Source organism: Varanus komodoensis, unplaced genomic scaffold, assembly GCF_004798865.1.
Source record: "Varanus komodoensis strain SLA01 unplaced genomic scaffold, ASM479886v1 scaffold14_1, whole genome shotgun sequence".
Classification (NCBI taxonomy): Eukaryota; Metazoa; Chordata; class Lepidosauria; order Squamata; family Varanidae; genus Varanus; species Varanus komodoensis.
Window position 1 is genome coordinate 13,137,758 of NW_025335438.1, and position 20,060 is coordinate 13,157,817.

General features: G+C 41.4%; 1 protein-coding gene across 1 annotated transcript; it reads left to right on the plus strand.

Annotated features, from left to right (window-relative positions):
* Positions 1 to 2,380: 2,380 nt before the first annotated feature.
* Positions 2,381 to 18,675, plus strand: ARMC1 (armadillo repeat containing 1). The gene is made up of 5 exons (XM_044424266.1): positions 2,381 to 2,639; positions 6,913 to 7,102; positions 15,479 to 15,595; positions 15,708 to 15,782; positions 16,244 to 18,675. Exons 2-5 carry the CDS (start codon positions 6,980 to 6,982, stop codon positions 16,433 to 16,435), a joined length of 507 nt encoding a protein of 168 aa, XP_044280201.1. The 5' UTR covers positions 2,381 to 2,639; positions 6,913 to 6,979; the 3' UTR covers positions 16,436 to 18,675.
* The last annotated feature ends 1,385 nt before the right edge of the window (positions 18,676 to 20,060 follow it).

Sequence of the window (20,060 nt, forward strand, 5' to 3'; positions counted from 1 at the left end):
TGTCACCGTCGCCAGGCAGTCGTATTCCAGGTAGGGGCGCAGCTGATACTAAAGTAGTTGACATAAATTCCAAATCTAAATGGAACATGAAAGAAGATCACAATAGTAAAGTTGCAAAGTAACTTAGTAAAGTAGGTTTTGAAGTGGTATGAGAGATGAAAAAGCACATCCCAGTAAGTATGTTTTGATAAAGATTCTAATATCTCAGAGGCATCCAGGTAAGTGGCTACATGCAAATCTGAAAGCATGCATTAAAAAAAAAGATTGCTTTTGTTTCATTTAGCTAATGGTCCTGATCCTAGATGAGGTCTGCTTCTATTGTATTTTGCACTGATGCATTGTGGGCTTGTAATATCACCAAATAGATGTTGATGCAACCTGTCAGAATTTAAGCCACATAAAGAGCCTAACAGAATGATGCTATGCTGTTTACTTGGGAATACATCCCACCTGATTCCCAAGTAAGTGCGCATAGGATGATAGTTTGAATGATTGTGAGCAATGAAGTTGTGAAGTATTTAATGTGTGGATCATGTAAAATTGAGCTATAGTATGCAAGTAAGTAGATATGTTCTGTGTTCATTGGGAAAATAATTCATGGGTAGTACAGGTCAAACTCTATAGTACCTTCCATAATCTTTGGTAGCACTATGATGCCTATCTTCTCATGTAACTTTAAAGAAATGTGCTAGAGACTTGAGATAAAACAGCAGCCCTTGATACTAAGTGGCAATTAATGAAAGCCAATTCCAATTACCTAGATAGAAACACTTTTTTCCAAGATAGCCTGCCTTTGCCAGAATGTTGTGCTGAACTAAATCCAAAACAGCCTTTTTCAATTTATTACTTGTCTAAGATGATTAGCCCAGTTAATATGTATTTAATTGCATGGGATTCCCTTGCAGGTCTGGCAACATATGCAGACATTTTTGTAAACTTTTAAAACAATTTAGTAACTCAGATTGAATTTTATGCTGCTTTCAATGCTTCTTCTTTCCTTTAATTATTAAAACTTGGAGAGCTAGAAAAGATCGAATTGACTGTGGCCCAGTTAATGCAATCACCACAGCCCCTCCATGGCTTTTTGAAGTCACTATGGGCTGTGGCATGTGCTGACAGCCATTTTGAATATTCAACTTCCAGAAGGGGGTTGCCATGGTTTGTCATGTTGTCTGTACCCAACCAGCAGGTGTTGTAACCCATGGTCTATTACAGTGTTATTTGTGTTGTTCCAGGCAGCAAGTCAACCCATGGCAACTGCTCTTGGGTGTTGAATATTCAGATGTTGCTGGCATGTACCACAAATGACTATATCTTAAATAAGCAACAGTTCCGTGATTTCATTGTGAAATACTGGCCTTTGGAAAAAAATCAGCAAACCCAAGTATTTGGTTTCAAAATCAGCTCTAATGATATCCTTAGCTATTTGCTGGTAACTAAAAGAAATTGCAAGTTAAACTGGATGATGAAGGCAGCTCAAGATGCCATTGCCAATTCATCTCTTAAAGGCTTCAGGAAGGGTATTTAATATTGAGGGAGCTACATACAGAGCTAGAACAATAGATGCTTGCTGATCATGCTAAAATGTGTGACAAAACATTAGATATACTTAGTGTTCTGAAACAACAAAAGCATTGACTATGGTAAAAGATTTTATTTGGGGCTAAAAAATGATGAGACCAAAAGAATGGTGGAATAACAGACAGTAGGGAGGAGTTTTAAGTCCAGACAATGAAACACTTCAGACAGATTTCATGAAGAGAAGGCAAGAAATCCAGGGTCATCTAGAATGCTGGCGGAAAGCAATAGAATGAAATTCAATGGGGGCAAATGCCTAGTTCTCCAGCTAGGGGAAAAAACCCATATTCATTGAAACAGGATGTGTAATACTTGGCAATATGCAAGTCACATGTGCAGAAACAGAACTGCTTGCACAGTGGGGGCACAGGTGGTGGACAGCAGGTAGTGTGTGTACAAGCCTTCTTTTCAAGTTGTACCTGTGCAATAGTTGGACTCACTTCCAGCCAGAATCCCATAAATATACTTGATGTAAGCAGGACTTAGGGCAAAAAGAAGCAAGTAAGAGTCCAGGGAGATGAGCAAAGAAAAAAGGACAGATTCCTTTTCATAAACTTAATTCTTCACATATCGCTGTTGGCATTTACAAACAAAAGAACTCTATTTCTGCACTCTTGTTCTGCAATCAGACTTTTTTTTCCAGTTAGATTCTTAGCTTGTTGATCAAAAAGGCAGGTTAAAGGGAACACATTTTATATTGCAAGTATATAGTTCAATGAAGGTCAAACAGAATTTTCTAAGAATATTTATAGGATAATCAGTAACTGGAACTCTTCTATGAAATTTCTGTGGCAATAAGCTGTGATTTCAAACTTTATCTCTTTCAGATTTAAAGAACTAAAAGGAGAAATCTTATCAAAAACTGAAAAGCAGTAATAAAAGTCATGATTGACTATATTTATAATGAAAACCAGTGAGATATTTGGAGGGAAATGCATTCACTTGCAGTTATTTTTCAACATCATAAAATTTCTCCAAAAGAAATTCTTTCTCTCTCTGATGACTTAGAGGATTCTGATATGAGTGCAGTAGTATCAGGAACATGGTTAGACCACATTCCTGTAAGTAGCCTTATACAATTGGGCCCCTGCCTAATATGACTCTGATCAAGAGATATTTTAAGTAACAGATTTTGTTTGTTACATTTCTTTGCTGCCTTTCCTCCCAGGAGCTCATGGCATCTTCTTTCTTTATAAAATGCTATTCTGACACTATGATCATTACTTTATGAAATATCTTAATATTCTTTGTAGATATTTCAGAAATTCAGCATTGAAAGAGAAAGAAATCACTTATATACACAAAACAGCATTATTTGTTTTAACTGTATTAACAGCTTGGGAATACAACTTAAGATTAATTGCAGACTATCTTAAGAAAAGGCAGCAATGCCATCTAGTGTGTTTCATTAGTGCAGAACAAAATAATTTATCTGAGAATATAGTGCAGGTTTTGCTATATAATCAAGAGTTATGTACTGGGAAAAAATCTAATTCAGTTAATACTTTGCTTACTAATAAAATGCTTTTATTGTCAGAAATAAGTTATACAGTTATTAATATGCATAAGGAAAGTGTGCATAACAAAGGTGGAAATGCATAAAATACTAAAAACCTTCTGAATTTGAAAATAACTAAGAATTGATAGCTTTCCTGACTGGCTCAATAAGCATTTGAAAAACAACTTAAAAGGTTAAAATGTGGACTGTGCAATAGCAGTGGTCCTCAACCTTTATGGGTCAGCTAGTAAACTTATAATTTTGAGAGGCGGTGAGCATTGAGAGGAGGTGAGCAATGGCTGTTCACCTGATTCTACAACACCATCTTTTTCTGCTCTGATACCCATTTCACAAAAGGCAAATTGACAAGGCTCTAAGACATGTAACTTGACTAAGAAACTGAGTACAAGGTAGAAGTGGGATCTGAGTCCCAAATGCCAATCATATATTTGCCTGCCTCACAAAGAAAGTAACAAAGGACAGGAAAGACAGGATCTCTTCTTGTCCATTCCAGAGTGCAGAACATGAACTAACATGCTCAAGTTACAGGAAAATTTTCCTGACAGAACAGTAGGACAATGGAACCAATTGCCCAACTAGGTTGTGGGCACTCTTACACTAAAGGCATTCAAGATGCAACTGGGCAGCCATCTGAGAAGGATGGTTTATCTTGGAGGCCTGTACTGAGCAGGGGGTTGGACCCAGTGGCCCTCTGGCCCCTTCCAACTCTACTTTTCTATGATTCTATGAAAAACAAACTGGTGATGCTTAGAGAAAAGCAAACTCACCCGTACAAAAACAGCTGTCCTGTACTATAAAAATGTGGCATTGCAAAATCATGGAAAATCATTTAACTTAAACTTATGAATAAAATCTTTCTAGAGGTCTGGACTGCACTAAATAGTACCTTATTATCACATTCCCATTTGCTATCTGCATATTTGTGTGCAATTTTCCAATGTGTGGATGTGGGTAGTGATTCACTCATTTGTGTTAAGTGCTGGTGGCATCCCAATGTTTTTGTGTTTTCCTGACCCACTCAAAATATCTCTGAATGTTACTGCATCTGGTAAATTTGTTGTTAAGAAAATGATAATGGAACTGCCAAGGTAGAACCACATTGCTGCGATGAAAGGCAATGCCATAATGGATTTTAAAAATAAGTCCACCTACCACCACCACATAGGAAGGCTGCTCTTATGACAGTGTTCAATGCACTTACTCCCCCGCACCTTCAGATTTTGAGAACTGGCCAAACAATTTGGCCTATCATAAGAATATGAAAGAACCATACTAGGTCAAACTGAAGGCCTGTCTAGTCTAGTATTCTGTTCCACAATAGCTAATCAGATGCCTATTGGAAGCCCACAAGCAGACAACCAGTGAAACAGCACCTTCCCATCAAGTTCTCCGGCAGCTGTTCTTTTGAGGGGCATATCGTCTCTGAAACTGGAAGTAATCATGACTAGCAGCCCATGATGGCCATTGATTTGTCTAAGCCCCATTAATTCAAGCTACTTGTTGACTGCTTGATATCTTAAGACCATTAAGCAATATGTATTAAAATGCATTACACAGAATATAAATCTAATGTAAAAACAATCTGAGATAATAAATGCCTCAGAAAGTATACATAGTAAGACAAAGCAGTGCAATTACAAGACAGGGAATGCAGAGATAGGTCTTCAAGAGGCTTGTAAAGTGCTCTACAGATTCTATCTCTCAGACTGTACTTCCAGACAGTGGGTGCTGTTGCTGGGAGTGCTCACTTGCCGCTACGTGATGATAAGCTGCTGGTTGCCGAATGTCCAATAATGCCTTCACAGAAGATGGCAGAGGTAGAATAGGTATTTATAGAGGAAGATATTTGCCTAAAGCCATTGGTGGTCCTTGTTATACCATGTGGAAATGAAAGAAGCCTTGAGGTGGCAAAAGGCTTCAGTTTTACAGTGATTTTGGACCTCCTGTTTTAATATAGTTCTCTTTTTAAAATCTTAGTAATCTGTTGCACAAAGTTGGGCAGTAGGAGCTGAGGGTTTGGAAAGAACAAGCCATGCAACTGTTGGCATTTGTCCTATAGGAAATGTGGTGAAAAAGTAAAACTTACATAGAATGGCATATCAGTGGTGACGGTAGAATAAGCAGCATCTTCAAGACTTGGCAGTTGGACACTATTTAAATTCTAAAATGTTAGAAATGCAGTAGCCATCCATGCGAATTGAACAGCTATGAGGGAAAAAGGCTGAAGCAGGCTCTCATGTGTCAGCTTCTGGAAAGGAAAGATTGCTCAAGATGCTCTTTTTAAAAAGGACAGCATATTTTATTTTAGTGTTAGTGCATGTGAAATATGCCACACTGACAGTATTGAAAGCCAGGGGCCGTTCCTGTGATGGGAAAATAGGAGGGTTTGCATGAACTTTCTTCTTTTCCCTATTCCTTTGTGTCATTAAGGAGAACAGTGTTGCTTCATTCTTCTCTTAACCGATGCTGATAAGAACTTACTTGTGTCATTAAATATTTTCCCCAAACCAGTTTAATAACAGTGCATGAAATACATATTGCCTATTCATCAAATAACACTCCACACTTTCTATCTCACTTCTGTGACCCAGAAACCGAATTCAAGATGAGTCTCTGCAGGTCAGTTTCAGTTTGTTTCTTAGCGATTGAGAGGAGGCTTAGTTCCCACTCTGATGCTGCAGTTGAGTGCATCCCTTCATAAATAAATGAATAAATGCATTCCCATGGAGAACACAGGGAGCTGCCTTATACTGAGTTAGTTTTGTTGGCACTGACTGCCAGGTTTTCGGCCTGAGTTTTCCAACTTTGGAGTTGCCAGGCATTGAATCTGGGTCCTTCTGTATAAAAGCATGTCCTCTGCCAAGCACATGGTCTCTCTGAAAACATAAAGCACTCATAGTGAGAGAGAATAAAAATAGTCAGGGACTCAGCAGAAGAAAGAGGGATGCCATGGCTGGGAGACAGAGTGCAAGGAGAGTATTGGAGGGAAGAAAGCAATCCAGAGAGGTTTTTACTCACATAAGGATGGGTGAAAGAAGCAAGGATTTGGAGGTTTCTTGTTACCTCAGCTTTTCCTTTCACCTGTGACATTTCACCAGCCTTAAAGTGGTATTCTGTAATAAACATGTGTGTCTGTCCATGCCATAGCACCAAGACCATGAACCCTAAACCCCTGAAACATGGAGTGCAGAGGAAGGGAATTGCTTGTGCTTGAAGCCTACAGTGACATCTTAAGCTGTCTGGGGCAGAGGTCCCTACTCAGTAAACAGTCCATGTTGCTTGAAGCCAGGGGAGGTTAGTAGGCTGAGGGACAGTTATACACTGACAGTTATATGCTTGCCTCGGGTCACCCTTCCCTTAGGAAATGGTGTGGAAAGACCCCTCCATCGGGGAGTCTAGGGTAATTAGCAGGCTTGGCTTTAATCAAGTGGGGCATGCAGCTTGTGTCCAGCTATGACAGCTGTGTAAACTTGTTTGAAGGCTGCTGCATTAAGTGAACAACCATTCCATGTGAAGTTGGCTCTGCTTTCTCAGTGCATGACTTCTGGTCACTCTTGGCCCAAAGTCCAGTGTAAGAAAGAACTTGTTGAAGCCTACAGTGGCTGATGGTAATAACTCTGCATATGCTAGACCATTTGAAGGGCAAGCTGGGGGTTTTGCCTAGGTTTGATGTTTCCTAATTTCACTTAAGAGTAGCAGTATCTTAGAGATATAAGAGGCAGTTGGTACATATTGTAGCTTCACATGGGTGGCTTGCACTTGGAAAAGATACTGTAATGAAAAATCCATAAAAATCCCAATTTGCTTTGCCTTAGGACCACGACACCAGGGGAGACAAAACTGTTAGCCTCTGAAATCTACGACATTCTTCAGTCTTCCAGTATGTCTGACATGGACAATGTAAACGAGATGAATTCTCGGCGTCGGAAAGCTCAGTTTTTCCTGGGAAGTACAAATAAACGCGCAAAAACAGTGGTTTTACATATAGATGGCCTTGACGATTCGGTAAGGAATTCATAAGTATTTTTGGTCTACAGACTATACTGGGGTGTGAATGTATGAGGGGATTTTTTAAAAATGTAAGTTGTAACTTAAGTTGCCATGTACATAAAATGTTAGGTACAAAATATCATAAATATAATGACTGGAATAGAGACTGTTTTACAGGTTTCTTGGATGTGTGTAACACAGAGAACCTCAGGCACAGGGTTCTCCAAAATGCAGGGCCCCTTTTACCCTCTTTCTACCAATCCTAGATAATTTGGTGGTCTCTTTCCCATTCTACAAGACTAAAATGGCTCTCCTAAGGCTTACTTACTGACAGTAAGAGCTTTAAGTTAAAATATGCTGGTGTTTGGGGCTTCATGTCTTTAACCCTTTGCCCTGCTCACTACTGGAATGACCCCTCCCGCAAGAGCTTCTCCAAAATGGAGTTTAGACTGGAAGAGGTTGTTGCTACTGATGTAGGAGTTCCTGTGAGTAAATATTAATACATAATTCTACATGGACGTACCACCACCTGTGTACTGGACTATCCAAAGCCAAACACGGGATTGGTTCCTGGATCCGGGAGGTCATCAATGCCTCTTTGAAGGACGGCTGGGTGCCTGCCCCTCTAAAGGAGGCGGTGGTCAGGCCGGTCCTAAAGAAGGCGTCCCTGGATCCAGAGATGGCCGCTGATTGTAGACCGGTGGCCAACATCCCATTTCTGGGCAAGGTGCTGGAGCGGGTGGTGGCGGGACAACTCCAAGCTCTCTTGGATGAGACTGATTATCTGGACTCATTTCAGTCCAGCTTCAGACCTGGGTATGGTACTGAATCTGCCTTGGTCGCCCTGTATGTTGACCTGTGCAGGGAGAGAGACGGGGGAGTGCACCCCTGTTGGTTCTCCTGGACCTCTCAGCAGCTTTCGATACCATCGACCATGGTATCCTTCTGGATAGGCTAAGGGGGCTGGGAGTAGGAGACACTGCTTGGCAGTGGTTCCACTCCTACCTCGACGGCCGATTCCAGAAGGTGGTGCTGGGGGACTTTACCTCTGCGCCATGGCAGTTATGCCATGGAGTTCCTCAGGGGTCTATTCTGTCCCCCTTGCTCTTCAACATCTACATGAAACCGGTGGGAGAGGTCATCCAGAGGTGTGGGCTGTGGAATCACCAGTACACTGATGATACACAGCTCTACCTCTCTTTTTCAACCAGTCCAGGTGAGGCAGTGGCTGTACTGAACCGGTGCCTGGCCGAGGTAATGGGCTGGATAAGGGCCATTAAACTGAACCTCAATCCAGACAAGACGGAGGTCCTGCTGGTAGGTGGGTTGAACTCCTGGGTAGGTGACTTGGATCTTGTCCTGAATGGGGTTGCACTCCCTCTAAAGGACAGGATCTGCATCTTGGGAGTGCTCCTTGACCCGGAGCTGACTTTGGAAGCTCAAGTGTCGGCGGTGGTGAGGAGCACTTTCCATCAGCTTCGGCTGACCCATCAGCTGCGTCCCTACCTGGAGGACGACTGCCTAGCGACAGTGACGCAAGCATTAGTTACTTCCCGGTTGGATTTCTGTAACGCGCTCTACGTGGGGCTGACAGTCTGGATACTTCAGATGGTGCAAAATAGAGCAGCCAGGTTGCTGACAAGGACTGGGCGTTATTCTCATATAACCCCAGTCCTCTGCCAGCTTCACTGGCTTCCCATTGAAGTCCGGGCTCAGTTCAAGGTGTTGGTAATTACTTACAAAGCCCTTAACAGCTTGGGACCCGGATACCTGAAGGAACGCCTGCAGCCATATTTACCCTCCCGCCCCTTGAGATTGGCAGCAGGGGCTCTCCTCCGGGAGCCTTCTGTAAGAGATATCAGGAAGCAAAGTACCCAGAGGAGGGCTTTCTCTGCGGTGGCGCCCCATCTGTGGAATGCGGTCCCCAGAGAGGTCCACCTGGCGCCGTCATTATTTGTTTTTCGGCGCCAGGCCAAGACCTTTTTATTCAAACAGTATTTGAATAATCTTTAATATTTATAGTTTTAATTATGCAGCCAGTGTGTTTCCAAGTTTTAATTGTAATTGTAATTCTATTCATTTTATTTGTTGTTGTGAGCCATCCCGAGGCTGTGTAGCAATGGGGACGGCATATAAAAACTTTAAATAAAACTTTAAATAAATAAATAAGCTAACATCAGAAATGTTTTCTGGTGTATCTGCTTATTTGAGTTAGGGTTGGGACAAACCTTTTCAGAATCCATCCCTTCAGCATCACAGACTTCTTCTCATGCTTAGCTCAGACCTCCAAAGCCAAGAGGATGCCTGTGAGCACTCCTGGACCCCTGGTCCTGCAACTGGTAACCTTTCCAATGGCTGCAGGATGCAAAAGAGGTACACTGCGAATGGGCACACCAGGTGCCGTTCTGGATGACAGACCTTCTTTCCTGTTCGGTATTGCCAGTGCTTGTGCAACATGTGGAACTTGATTCCTGGCAAGAACCCTGCAAATGCTCTGAGCGTTTGTCTGAAACTTGGATTCTGGGCTGCTGTAAAGCAGACTGGAGTCCAGGGAGCTGAGCTCAGGGAATCCATCAGATCCCCATCCCCAAACAGATCTCTTATGCATCTCTAGTTTGCATTGCCCCACCTGTATTTGGCCACTTTTAAATTGCCTATTTAATTTACCTATGGGCTTGGCAGTTTCATATTGCAGTTTATAACTCTTTCTAGCTAAAGCCAAGTCACCAAAGTAATCTTTATCTCCCCTCAACCCTTTTAAAATGATGAGATATTCAGAATCATTTGGCTCTGGTGTTTAAAAAAATGTTGAATTTTCTTAGCTGGCTTTTCCTGACATCTTTATTCATTGTCTGAAATTCCTTTGGCTATCTGAAAACTGTTGTGATAATGAGGTTTCGGTGGAGTCTTTATGCAATGTCAGAATAACTTTTATAAATTCATCCTCCATTCCCCTGTAGATAATACCCCAGGGACATGTTTGCCTCTTTAAGGCTGCCAAGCAGCATGTAAGACAGTTTGAGCATGTTATCCACAAGCGCCCTTAGGTCTCTTTGTTTCGGTTTTGTAGCCATTTTAAATGATCAAACCTGACCTGCTGCTGCACTGGCTTACATTTTTGCTAAGTAAGCCTGTTAGGGAACCAGGTTTGTAGATATCCCATCTTCTCTAATAAAGTCAGTGGTTGTTAATCTGATGAATAATGAGCATATGCACACCACTGCCCCTCTAGTTACTCCCCCCACCTTTCTTTCTCTTCCCCTTCCCTTCCTTAAGCCAGGTCTAATCAGTTCCAATAGTTTTTTCACCGTTCCATTTACTGACTTGGAAGCTCATTTGTTTGCCCATCACTGTCTCTAAAGCTCTTTGAAAAGCCAGGAAAATGCTGCCCATTTCTCTTTTGCCTGCCAATTTAAATATACATTGCCATTGTGAATGGTGTGTGGTCAGCACATCTTAGGGTTTCCTGTACTCTCTTCTAAACAGAATGAACACAGATCCTTGCAATTTAATTCCTTCATGTTGAGGTAAAGATGGCTATTTCTAGTCAGCGTAGAGCAGTCATGCTTAATCCAAAGGGCTTCCGTAGCCCCTGATGGTGCAGTAGCACACCTTTTCAAAACAAATCTTTTGCCCTCAAAATCATCTTTGTTCTTAGGAAGAAGGAATCTGTACTTGCCTTTTACTTTGTGCACAGAATTTGATGACATGCCACTACAGCCCACAAAGGTAAATGAAGAATACTCTTTGTTAAATCACTTTGACTTCCAAGTGTCAGTGCTGTCTTAAAATATAGTCAGCACTTGCCACAATTCAGCATTTTAGAGTGAATTTTCTAACATGGACACCTATATTCATCCATGAAACTTTAACACTTCAGAGCTTTGGAGTATTTTTGTATTATTAGAATAGTATGTTTTCTTTCTCCTTAACTTTTTCTTCCTGGAGATTTCAAGGTGCTGAAAAACTGAGATAAGGTAATAAAGGTTCAGCACACCCCATTCCCAAAATACAAGAGTAATTCTATTTCACAGAAAAAATGCCCAAATTTCATTTGGAATAATTCACTATTTTTGTATACCCAACAATATACTTCGGTGGATACAGAACACATGTTGTCATCCATCCTCTTTGTTGTGCCCTTTATAAACCATTCTCCAGTTTTGGAATTATCTTGTATATATGCTAAACTCCTGTGCAAATTTGGAGAGGAGGCATAGCTCAAGTGACAGTGCATTGGCTATGCATACAGAAGACCCTCGTTTCAATTCTCGGTATCCTTAGGTCGAGCTGAGTTAAAACTGAAGTCTTAATACTATTGTATTTTGATGGTTACTGTTTGTCTTAATGGAGATGCTGTTTTCTTTTATCTTTCTCCCCTGCTTTGGTCATTTTTTAGAAGAAGAGCAAGGATACAATAATTAGACTAAACTATTTAAGTCTACGTCTTTGAAATGATCTGTGAGCATATTGCTGTGGGAAACAATGATGTTCAGAAGTATACTGAGGTCCTTAAAAGGCACATGGTAGGGTTTCTTTATACAGTTAGTTCTCCTGAGATAGTTATCTTCCTAGACATGTCTTGTCTTGATTAACAGAGGGATCTTACGGCCCCTAGACAGCAGCTCTGTTCACACATAATGCTAAATCATGCAGCACAATTACCGTGTGATGTGGTTTCTTACTTTGGATCCTGGGTTCAGAAAGTTATGTAGTTTCCACACTTCATCTTTCCTCCTAATGGGAACTGGTATCCCATCAACCCCTATGACTGAAAATCAATACCTGGGTACACTGCTCCTACCTGTGTTGTCTGCTTTTCCCTGGACATGGCAGCCAGCTGCTCCTATTTTTTTTAAACTGCTCAGAAGCAGCAACTGCTTACTAAAGTAGCATTGTTGCTCTAGAGTAGCACTCCACTGTTCTGCCATGCCCCATGCCAATGTGCAAGCTTACGCATGCACGCTCACAAATCCTCTTGCCCCTCCTTTCCTGCAGATGTGCCCATGTCCCTCTGTATGGGCTTTGCATATGCTGGAAGGACCACCTTCTTCCTGAAGCTAGGCACATGGAGGGCAGCAGCGTGAGCACCTTTACCAGGGGCAAGAGGTGGCATGTCCCACTGGGAAGAGCTTCCTGAGGTAGCATGTGTGGATATCTGCCATGGAAAGTTTCTCGTTTGGCTGTTGGAAATGTTTGCCCTGCGGGCAACAGCAGGGCTTGTTGACAATCCCAAGGAATGTCAGGGACAAGATAGGAGCAGAAAATGGGGTGTGAGATAGAGCGCAAGACGTGGGCTTTTCGGAGCAAGTGCCTGTTGGCGATGCCTTCCACAGCCAGTGTGCTCCTGTTTTGTAGGGCAACTTTCACAAGAGGAGAATGCTGGCTGTAAAAGTGCAGCAGAGGTGCAGCAATTTCAAAGCACTGCTCGAGTAAACAGCAGTAACTGGACAGGAACATCAAATATGGCAGTCTCCAAGCGTGACACTGCTGGAGGTGGTACAGTGTGATACCCTGCTGCCACCAAGATTCTGATGCTGCAGGTGGACATTGGGAAGACTGTGCACAGGCAGAGAAAAATGGAAGGGTGGAGCCACCCATCACAGCATGGCTACATTTACATCAGCAATTGCTGGGAGACCTGGATAGTAGCGAGTGCAGGCTGACGCGTTTGTTGCACCTGCAGCGTCTCTTACAGCAAAATCCACTTGTGGAAATGTCAAAACAGAATTCAGATACGCAAACAAGCCATGGTGATGTGTGGAAACCATACAACAAAAAGTTGTTTCTCTCCACAAATCCACAGAGACCATCCTTACTTTGCTTCACCACTCTTGCTGGGTTTACATGTAAAGACAAGCCATGCCACAGAGGTTTCCATGCTAGCTTGTCATTATGCATGAACCTGCCCAGGGCATATAGGACTAGGTTTGTTTGGATTCTCAACTCTGTGGTTGGAAATCAACTCTGAGAATCTGCACTTGGAGTGTTCTCCCATCTCAGCTAGTGCAGAAAGAACTGTTCTGGCTGTGTCTTGTGACCTGGAAATGGGGCTCCAGGGTGTTCTGTTGTGAAGGAAGGAGGCTGATGTTGCCAAAATATGACATATCCTGGCAGCACCTCAACCTCCTGTTTTCCCTTTCTGAAATGCCACAATCAGACTTTAGAGATTGGTTATCTAGGTGTTTTACAGGGAGGTTTGAGTGCAGAGGTAACTTTACTGCTCCATGTTCTTTGTGTTTTGCAATACGATGCCCATAATCCTCCAAGTTTAAAGGTTTATGGGCAACTTCATTGGATTACACTCTAACTCAGCCTTCTCAACCTGGTCCTCTCCAGATTTTGCAGACTCCCGTTCCTGTCAATTGTAGTCAACATGGCCAGCGCTCAGGAATCCTTTGAATTGTAGTCCAAAATATCTGGAGAGGTAGTAGGTTGAGAGAAAGCTGAAGTTGTGGTTAGACTTTGGAAAAGTGTCTTGGCTCAGCTTTGCCACAATTTACAGTAAATTCATGTCACACAAAACCACTGTATTTTCCAGTTCTGGTTTTACAAGCAAACTCTGGCTTGCCCAGTTTGGATGTAATGACAAATGATAGTTTGATATCTTGGTTTGGCATTCGCATTCTTTGATTGGGCTAACTTCAGAGGGAAGAGGAAACCACGATTCCACTCTACATGAATCAATCTTGGATTAGTGTGTTTCGCTGCTGCCCTTTTTTAGCCAAGAGAAGGCTAAAATTACTACAGTTTCTCATGAATCCTAACTTGAGGATTATAGTTTGGTTAAATTGTCATGTTTAAGCAATCCAGGATCTGAAACCAGCATGTGATCCTCTCTTGATATGTAGAAGACTGCCTGAGTCAGGCCCTAGGTCCATCTGGGCCAGTATTGTCAGTCCTGACTAGCAATAGCTTTCTAGGTTTCAGGCAGCATTCTTTCCTAGCCCTACTTGGAGAAGCTGGGGATTGAACCTGGGACCTTCTGCATGCAAGACGGATGCTCTTGTACCAGGCTGTGAACCTTCCATATACTATCATTGAACTCTGATTCCCTGGTTTCCAGGGCTGGAATGTTAAACAGTGTACACAAGAGTCCCTAACCTCATGACAATGTGCAAGGAGTGGAGTGGGGAGTATATGAAGCTGAAGTTCTCCCAGGCTTATGCATGTGGCAGTAAAACTATAATTTCCTATCACATTTCAATTGGCCCAGTGTTTTGGCCCCCAATCTGACATATGGAGAGGAGTGCACAGCTGTTAGTGCAGGCTGTGAGGGACCTGTGAATTATTTCAGATGCTAAGAGGGAGCTGTGTTTCAAACTGACTTGGATTTATTGTTTCTATAAAGCAATGAAGTCAAAACAAGGTTGGGTATATCAAAACATGGCTCAGTTGTTTGGCAACAGTGTTGAAGTGGTCAGAGTGCTGCAAGGGGACTCAGGAGATCTGTGTTCTAAGACTTAGTCAGCTATGAAGCTCAGTGCATGCAACTGAGCAGTCACTCAGTCTCAGGCTAGCCTACCACACTGGGTTGGTGTGAGGATAAACGGAGAGAAGGAGGATCATGTAAATCACCTTGGGCTCCTCACAGGGAGGGGGAAAGGCAGAATATAAATGTAAAAATGATTATAATAATGGTAGTGGTAGTGGTGATTGTGTTGATGCTGTGAAAAATTCTCATAATTCTCAAAAGTGTTATATTAGTGATGTAGTTGCTCGAAGAGTTCCTGTATTACTGTCTTGAGCGACATTACTAGTGTTTGAAAAGCTGTGCTGGGGTAATAATGCAGACCTGCTGCAACTAGCACAGCCCCAAGTAGCGCTGTTGCACAGCAATCACTGTCACTTGCTTTAAATGTAAAAGGTACTTGCGTGTTTTGAGCAGGCCTTTTCCTTTGAAACCAGAGTGGAATTTGTGCAGTGTAGTGATGTCCATGAGCTGCCACAGATGAGGTAGCTGAAGGATACAACAGCTGCTTTGATGCATTCAGTCAGTATGGATGCAAGGTGTCTGATAAATAGCAACTTAAACACTAACTGCTCATCAATGAGCATTTCAGTCAGTCAGAACTTAACCACAGGGGACTGTTTAGCTGATCATACAGGGGAAAGCTTTCTTTGCTTTTCAGCACTTTCTCCTCATTATTCACAGTTGATTCCATCCTGGTTTGTCTTCAAAATGTGAGGAGAAATGTTATTTTAAAATATTATCCGTAGCTAAATTCATAGCAATTCTCTCTTGCTCTCTCAAAAAAGAAAAGACTATTCCACTTCATTTGTGTGTGACACTATTTCCTTACAGTGCATAGTTGTGCATGTATGTGAGTGTTAATGCCCATAATTGTTTATTTAGTGCTTGTCCATAACCCATGCTTTCTTAATTTCTAGTCTCGGAGAAACCTGTGTGAAGAGGCTTTGCTGAAAATTAAAGGAGTCATCAGCTTTACCTTTCAAATGGCAGTTCAAAGATGTGTAGTCCGAATCAGATCAGATTTGAAAGCAGAGGTAAGGATCTACAATGCTTTGCCTTCATACTCTTCACTATCAGGTTGAGACCTATTAAACTGCTTCTGAATTCTATCCCCCCCCTCCCCCCGTGCTTTTTTCCTTTGTATAGGCGCTGGCAACTGCAATAGCATCAACCAAAGTTATGAAAGCCCAGCAAGTAGTGAAAAGTGAAAGTGGAGAAGAGGTGAGAACTATTTGGAATTTAAAGGCAATTTGTTAATGTTTCCCATTAAAACAGTATTAGTATAGTAGATTACGAGAGTATATTATCTTTATATCCTCCCCTTTTTACTCTTGTGTGGAAAAATGCATAAGATAAAAGTAGTCTATTCACTGGATGCAACAATAACTTGGTGGGTACAAGCATGAAATTCCATACTAGCAGGGGAATTTTAATTTCTGCTTTGAGCTGGGGCATGGAATATTTGCACAATACAAGTCATACACTTGTGTTTGGAGGAAACTGCAAAAGCTGGAACCTACTAAATGATTGGTGATCAGGTAAGGAGGCATAGTTCTCTGGGGAACCCCAAGTAGACTGGATTTGGCCCCTAATGTTGAGCTTAAATGAGTGATGCTCAGTTTCATGGCAAGGCCAGATTTTCTAAAATGAACTCCATAATATGATTGTCCTATTTTGCATAGATGCTGGTTCCATTTCAAGATACCCCTGTTGAAGTAGAACAGAATACTGACCTCCCTGAGTATTTGCCAGAAGATGAAAGTCCCTCAAAGGAGCAGGACAAAGCAGTGTCCCGGGTTGGATCTCACCCAGAAGGTGCAGCTAGCTGGTTAAGCACAGCTGCAAATTTTCTCTCCAGATCCTTCTATTGGTGACTGTGAGTCGAAGCTAAAGGACTGTGTGAACCAGCAGGGGGTCCAGTTTTCCTTTGGTGTGGTGAACTGCCAAGTGCATTTTGCAATAAGTTATCGCAACAGATTTTTAGACTACACAAAACATATGCTATGTTTTACATTTTATTGGACATCTGGCCTTTTAGGCCAGTCAGAAGGATGTGGGTCTCAAATCAAGACTCATCCATTCCCTTGTCTCCTACCCCTGTTCTCATATGTTTTATTGCCTCACATTTTAATATGGTCTACCCAATGTTTTTGAGTGTATAAAGCATTGCATTAAAATTAATGATAAAACAGAACCCATTCAGTAGAAAACTCAGGATATCTGTGTAAGGAAATTATTAGCCTAAATTTTGCATAGATTGAACTGCCTTTTTGTTTGCCTTATTTCACATTTTATATTTCCTCTGAAAGGTCTCTTCAGAGGGAAAACCTGATATTTGCCATTTATTTATTTTTTATTTTTTTTCAACAGTGTTCAGAGTCAGTGTATCGAGATTCTTCTTGTTGCATTGCAATGGGCATTGCTTCAAACTTGAATTTTTATCACCCTTAACATGTTGTGCATTTTAATTTGTCAGCCCTTAACCACTCTCAATCTGGACTTAACTAATAAGAAATTATGACAAAAGTGTGTCCATGTATTTGTACAGTAAACAACCCACCATAAAAAAATGCTTGAATAATGATGGTCGTGACTTTCTAAATCTAATCAGAAACCACTAAATACAAGCAAGGTTGGTTAAGAATCACTGGGTTTCAAAGGTTGCTTTCTGCTCTGGCGATATCTTGTTGCAAGTTTTATCTGTGGTAGAAAGTGTGGTGATGGCCTTATTCAGAAATTGTTTTCATTTGATAATGAGAGCTGAGAATTGAAGAGGGCTGGAGGGAATAGAATACCTATATGCCATAGTGCCACTGCCTTACACTTCAGACTTTTGTTGCTTGGTGGAAATGATACATTGCCTTCAGTAGGGTGCTTTTGTATTCCACCTTTATGTCCTGTGGCTGCAGACGCAAGATCTGAAGCAACGTGGAAGCTGCCTGTGGAGCCAGCAAAAGCCGGCATGTGCCTGATGTCTGGGGAAGGGTATGCATCTTGGAAAAGTCAAAAAAGGTTCCCCCAAGTGCCCTAACTTAGACAGCCAACAAACCAACCCAGAGCTGGGCCCTTGGTTTTGCCTCATGTAGACAGTTTAAAAGTTCACTGTAGGTTGAACTTAAACGAGCATCTCACCTCTACTTAGCTTCCAGAAAAGGTAATGCAGTCATGAAGGTTTGGTAGGCAAAATAGGGAGTATAGCAATTAGGTTATTGAAATCTTCATGGATCTAAGGACAATGCTAGTACTGCTGTTTTGCTCCACAGGAATAGAGCTAAGAAAGTGCTACTCTAAAAGCTGAAATCTTGCGCAAATTTAAACAGAAATAAGGCCTACAATTCTCAGCATGCCCCAGTTAGTGTGGCTGTTTGGGGGATGCTAGCAATTGTAGGGCTTTTTTGTTTGTTTAAACTTTTAATCTACCCCAAGTATTTTTGTGGTGTGAGCCATATAGATACTCTCTGTATAAGTGACTTGAATGTACTGAGGCAAAGCTTTGCCCTTTGGAAAGTCTTATTTCTGTGTCTTGTACAGCAGCAGCAATTACGTAGCATTAAGAGATGGAAACATTGTTAAAGGAAACAATGTGCAGGGGAGGGGAAGTGTAAGACAACAACAGTAAGTCAAAGTTCACTTAAATTCAGTGTCCTTCTGAGATAAAGAGCTTACTTTCAGATTAGACTATTTTCATTTCTCCTTTTGAAACGTATCTATTTTATTTGAAGTTTACACGCACAGAATACAAGCTTTCTAAGGCATGTATTGTATTAAATATGTATTACTAAGCATATTGCTGTCTAGAATGTTACAATACCAAATGTGTTTGCGAAGCCCTCCACTGTATAGCCATGGATGTAACGTTTACTTTTTCTTTTAACTTCCCTCTCTCAGTCTTTCGCTCTCTCTTTCTTGTTCTCTTTCTGCATTGCCACCAATCCACTGCACTTCATGACACACCCATTAGGATATTAATGGTTCAGTACAAGTAAATATTAAAACTTGTGTATTCAGTTTATAGGTATGCTCTTCTTTTTGGTCAGTATTTGCAGCTCTCCCAGTTGAAGTATATGTAAAAGAGCTTTTGAAATACTGTAAAATAAAAGTGTAATATAATTAACTGGTATTCTTCTGGTTTTATAAGGGGTTTTCCGGGGCATTTGTCTCTGAAGTAACACTTCTTGCTTTCAGGATTCATAAAATTCAATAATATGTTCTGATCATAATTGGAAGAGCAGGAGTTTTCATAGTTGTACTATGGGCCACATGCATAGCCTGTATATTGAGATTTAGCCACTTTCCTAGCTATGAGGAACTTTTGTTTTCCATGGAAGCAAAATTTCAACTGGCAAGGTTATGAACACAAACTTCAAAACATGCAGCCCATTAGCAGAAACTGAAGATGTTGATTATAGTGTATTAAAGATTAGACATGATTTAGCTCTGCTGCTATTATCTTTAGCTCTAGACACCTAGCCTGTCTGTATAAAACATTGCTGCTTTCTCATTTTTCCAAGAACTGGTCTGCTCTAGTTATTTAAGAAGGTTTTATAAATTTCAGTAGCTCTAGATTTCTGAGTGCCTAAGACTGAATCATTCTTCTGAAGCCCCTCTCTCCTTGTATACTTTTTAAATCCATTGACAGGTTTACCACCCACTCTCTTGGATAGGCATGAAGTCTTGACTTTATTTCTGTCTCCTTTTTCTCTCTCTTGCTTCCCATGTTTAGTCTTGTCACCAACTCAGGTTGCTTTTCCCTTTACAACATTGCATACATATAATCTTTTCTCTCCTTTGCTTCAGTAAATGCAAAAGTTCAGGTTCATACTCTGTCATCTCTGCTACAGTATGCAATGGCCTCCTTTCTCACTTTCTGTTGTACCTTATATGATGCTGGAAACGTTCCTCTCAATGCAAGCAGTTCAGGGTAGTGATTTTTTCTGATCTGCAGCCAGGAAAGTAAGGATTAAATGCCTTCTTTATCCAGTGTGATCCCAATGTATAGGCAACCCCGCCTCCTCTGGCAGCTGCTGTTTGCATTTTTAGACACCATCCAAGCTAAATGCAAAGATGCGGTTCTACTTGTTTAACTGCAAACTCCCCCAGGCAGGAGCCTGTTCTCAGGTTCTTTGTAAAGTGTCATGAACATGGATAACAGATAAATAGGGTTCCTAAAGCCTCCCAGGAGAATGGTTGTATCACACATGCTGCTGCAAATGTTATGAAAATGTCTAGCAGTTCCTATAGTGAAGTACAGTATATCACATAAGTGAGTACACGCCTCACATTTTGTAAATATTTTATTATATCTTTTCATGTGACAATCCTGAAGAAATGACACTTTGCTACCATGTAAAGTAGTGAGTATACAGCTTGTATAACTGTAAATTTGCTGTCCCCTCAGAATAACTCAACACACAGCCATTAATGTCTAATGATGTCGCTCCGTGATGTCGTCATGGAGGAGTGGAAAAGGACTCCAGTGGCAACCTGTGAAGCTCTGGT